Source organism: Diaphorina citri, unplaced genomic scaffold (assembly GCF_000475195.1).
Source record: "Diaphorina citri unplaced genomic scaffold, Diaci psyllid genome assembly version 1.1 scaffold25063, whole genome shotgun sequence".
In the NCBI taxonomy this organism is placed as follows: domain Eukaryota; kingdom Metazoa; phylum Arthropoda; class Insecta; order Hemiptera; family Psyllidae; genus Diaphorina; species Diaphorina citri.
In genome coordinates, this window is record NW_007402404.1 from 1 (window position 1) to 4,577 (window position 4,577).

At 42.2% G+C, this 4,577-nt stretch overlaps 1 protein-coding gene and 1 pseudogene across 1 annotated transcript; one reads left to right on the forward strand and one right to left on the reverse strand.

The window, feature by feature from the left end:
- Positions 1 to 240: 240 nt before the first annotated feature.
- On the reverse strand, positions 241 to 1,968 carry LOC103523504 (choline transporter-like protein 3; the record flags this gene model as incomplete). The annotated part of the gene is made up of 4 exons (XM_008488542.3): positions 1,714 to 1,968; positions 1,355 to 1,503; positions 791 to 971; positions 241 to 304 (listed from the first exon to the last, which is right to left on the reverse strand). Coding segments are annotated over exons 1-4 (535 nt in total), but the record flags the coding sequence as incomplete, so codon positions are not given.
- Positions 1,969 to 2,264: 296 nt separating this feature from the next.
- Positions 2,265 to 3,970, forward strand: LOC103523505 (annotated as a pseudogene).
- Positions 3,971 to 4,577: the final 607 nt, after the last annotated feature.

Below are 4,577 nucleotides of genomic sequence, written 5' to 3' on the forward strand. Positions count from 1 at the left end.
TCGCTTAAAGGGACGTTTAAATACAGTAAATTAATAATCAAGACAACCTTTTTTCCTCTTTATTTCCAAGTTCTTTAAGTCCAAATATCATCAAAACCGGACAAGTTGTTCTGTAGTTATGGCGAAAGGAAAGAATTTCTTCACTAACTTCATTATGTTCTTATTCTCCTTCCAACAGTTTTCACGTTCTTACAGCACAGACCTTGAATTTGTAGCTTCTTTATCTCGATAAGAACTCACCTGTAGCAAATAATACGAGTTTGATCATTTCACCTTTCACCAGGTTCACGTCTTCAACCGCTTCCTGAAATCATACAAATATAATCAGGAAGGACGCTTCTATTCATACATGTACATGTTTCGAACCCTCTTGATTTCATTCTGGGTCGAAAATTTCGCCATGTGTATTTATCTCCATGGCTAGTCAATACTAGGTTGTTCTTGAGAGGCTGAGTGGTTGGAAACCCCTGTGTTAGGGCGACCACAACCTCGGTTTCCTATTCACTCCTTTTATCCGAAACCGTGCAAACACGTATCGCGATCGTGTCTTCGCGCCGCGCGCGCATCAGCTGATCGTTTCCCCTCCCGCACCAAGAAGAACGGGGGAGAAGAAAACACCAATCAGTCGCCATTCAAGTAGCCATTGAGTCACCATCGGAATCAATGCGTTTGTTACCAATCTTATCATCTTCAAAATCATCTTAAATCTCGTGCACGGTAATTACTTCTAATCTCTAATCTTTTACCCGTCCATTGCTCTCCCAAAACCCTGCCCTAGATCATCACTTGCCTGGAAATATTCCTGTACTCCGGTACGATTGAAGAAGCTGTCCAGTTTATCTTCGAACTCCTTCGGTAAACATCGGTTGAGGAATCGGGTGTAATTGGGTTCTGCATCGCAAGACTCAACACAGCGACGCTGCCCTGCCTTGGGAGATGTTAGACCTTCCGGTGTTGTTATTAGGAGAAACCTGGAGAAGATAAGATCAAAATCAGTTAACAGAATATCATTTTTTGGTCTGAATTCCAGTATGAATCATTAGTGGGATCTATTTGATTTGAAGCACAAATCACCAATTAAAAGAATTTCTCAGTTTTGATACTCTCCCCCTATTGGCGGAAGAACAGCGCAAAATGAACATTTGAACAGTCCACAACTCCAGCCCTGGCTGTCGGATCGAGCTAAAACTTATATCAAATTTACGGCCTTTGATATGATGTATAACAATTAGGGGTTTCAAGACTTTTCGAACACTCTGTATAGCATCGGAAGCAATAAACAAGCGTCTACAATTATTTTGTGAACTCTGGGGATTCGAACCCAGAACCTTCTGCATGGCAGCTTCTTACTCACTTCTTGTTCGAAACATCTTCCTTGCCTTTGCAAAACTTGGGATTATCCTCAGGGGCATTCTTAACACCACATATGTTGCCACAGTTATCATATCCATTGAATAGACGAGCAGTGTCTCCATTCTTTATGCAGTACGCGGTGAGTCCTGCCTGTCGAGTAGAATATCACATACAGTAGATATGAAATACAAGTTAGGTAAATAATACGGTTAGAATGTTAAATAAATCAAATCCAAATCATGATTTATTTGTGGTATAGCAGAGCTTCTTCACAACTTTTGTGGGTATCACAGCATTACATTACGGGGATCAAAAAACCTTTTCTTTAAATACAGGGTGTGAAAACCCCCGGTTACTTACCAATAGTCCGAGACACAGTATGAGGAGAAGAAGGAAAGGTCTATCAGTGCAGGACCTACTCTTGACGGACCCGGTAAAGTTCGAGTCCACCTTGTCCCGATATTCCGGAGTGACCGGGTCTGAACTGAAACAACCCCCCATGGCGAACCGCCACTGGTCAGTTGATAATATGAGGTGTTGCTCTCACAGGATAGTGTCCACTAGATCTCTTCCACTGATGAATTAGCCTCTATCTGAAACACAAGTAAATCATTAGAAAATAACATTAATAACACAACAAATAACAAGTAAATAACATTCATGCCTAATGAGGTTATTATTATTTTTCATCGATGATGGGCGTCGAACCCAGGACCTTCTGCCTCGGTGGTGTAGTGGTCAAGGCGCTCGCCTGGTAAACAGGAGGGCGTGGGTTTAATCCCAGCCGAGGTATGGAATTTTATCCTCAATATAATTTGAGAATTTGACCACAATAATAGTAGTAGCCTACTGCTGGAGTAAAGGGACTTTTCAGTCCTATGCGAGCAGTATAAATAAGCACTATTATTATTATTATTATTATAAAGGACCCTTTCTATCCTATATCCTATCCGAAAAGTATAAATAAACACTCATTTTATTCTCCGTTCCAGGGTGCCCGAATCATCAAGTCCTCACACTTTGAGTTGGACTACTTACTGGGGAGGAAGATCACATTTGTTTGTTTGGCTCAGGGGTACCCGCGACCTCAGATAACTTGGTTCAAGGACAGCATTGAATTGTATTCACACATGTTCTTCCAGGTAAGGAAAATACCATAAATAGTGCTTATTTTATGACTGCTCGCATAGGACTGAAAAGTCCCATTTACTCCAGCAGTAGGCTAACTACTATTATGTAGAGTCAATTCTAATAATAGTGCTTATACTTATACCTGCTCGCAATAGGACTGAAAAGTCCCTTTACTCCCAGCAGTAGGGCTACTACTATTATTAGAGGCTCAAATTCTATAATAGTGCTTATTTATATTGCTCGCATAGGACTGAAAAGTCCCTTTACTCGCAGCAGTAGGCTACTACTATTATTGTGGTCAATTACTCAAATTATATTGAGGGTAAATTCCATAACTCGGCTGGGATTGAACCCACGCCCTCCGGTTCTACCATGGCGAGCGCCTTGAATCCGTAAGAAAACCGACGGATTACGGTTTTCACTGTCTGGGAATTGAACCCACCAACTCGATTACACGCCCCATTTCCCCTCCCCCCCCCCAAGAGTTAGGTACATCCCTCCGGATTACGAAGCTTATCCTTTCTTTTTCCAAGATGTTTGCCAGAGGGAACTGTAACTGCTATGGCTTATCGTCCCGAAATTCGAAGACGAAGAAGGAAGACAGGATAGGAGACAGCAGCCGTTCCGAGAACGAACATTATCCCATCAGGATAAAATCGCCCCGGGCGGGAATCGAACCGTGGTCTAGCGCTTAACAAGGCAGACGCACTACCAACTAAGCTAACAGCTTGCTATCTTTTTTTCATCTATTTTTTTCAAGTGGTTTGACAAGGGAACTGTAACTGCTAGGGTCTTGCGTCCGAAAGGGGAGAGAAGGAGGAAGGATAGAGATAAGAAAGCTGTTCCTGAGGACGAACCTCACCTATTGTACGGATATAGTGTTCGCGGGCAGAATCGAATCCGCGATTTAGCGCTTACAAGCGTAGACGCGCCTACGCTCCCAAACTACTAACAGTGCTGGATTTTTTACATAAGAAGTGAGGTGATGGATTACGTTTTGTCCCTGGGTTTGAACTCACGTCCTCCGATCACCAGGCAGCTTCATACTTCCTCGAATAACAGTCTTTATAATCTTATTTGATCCAAATTTGACAACCCAATGTCTTTTTGTTCAAGTTTAACAAGGGTCCCTTTATATACTTGTAATTCAATCTTCAAAATATTGTAACCAAATACATAAGACCTGTTTAGACTCGCGCGAGTAAACGGGACTTTTCAGTCTCATTCTGGCAGTAATAAGCAGGGTATTATTTCTATTTGTTGCTGTTTCAAGTCGGACTTCAATCTGTTTTCAGGTTCACGAATGCACATGGTAAGCGACACCATTAAATCCAAGATGGAGATCGATCCAAACCACTCAGAAAGAAGATGCTGGGTATTTACGAATGTCAGGCAGACAATCAGTAATGCTATCGATAGACGTGGCTTCAGAACTGAACTTCTAGAACACCCTGTGTACCATACACACTTCCCACTTCGCAAATAATCTGCTACAAACAGCAAAAATTCCCACTTTGCATGACTTACCATACAAACAGCAAAATTCCCACTCTTGCAAAACCCTGTACCATACAAACAGCAAAAATTCCCACTTTGGAAATACCCTGTACCATTACAAACAGCAAAATTTCCCCACTTTGCAAATACCCTGTACCATACAAACAGCAAAATCCCCACTTTGCAAAATACCCTGTACCATACAAACAGGCAAAATTCCCACTTCACAAATACACTGTACCAATACAAACAGCAAAATTCCCACTTGCAAATACCCTGTACCATACAAACAGCAAAATTCCCACTCCACAAAACAGCTCGTTACCATACAAACAGCAAAATTCCAACTCCACCAATACACTGTACCCATACAAACAGCAAAATTCCCACTCTGCCAAATACCCTGTACCATACACAAACATCGGGCCACTCTGGCAAATACCTGTCCATACAAACAGCAAAATTCACTCCACAAATACCACTCGATGTCCAGTTTAGCCTTGGAAGAGCTGCCTTGTGAGCGTTTATGTCGCGGGTTCGATTCCGCCCGAGTGAACTTTACGCCAATGGTTCCTTCTCGAACCTCGACTGGCTTG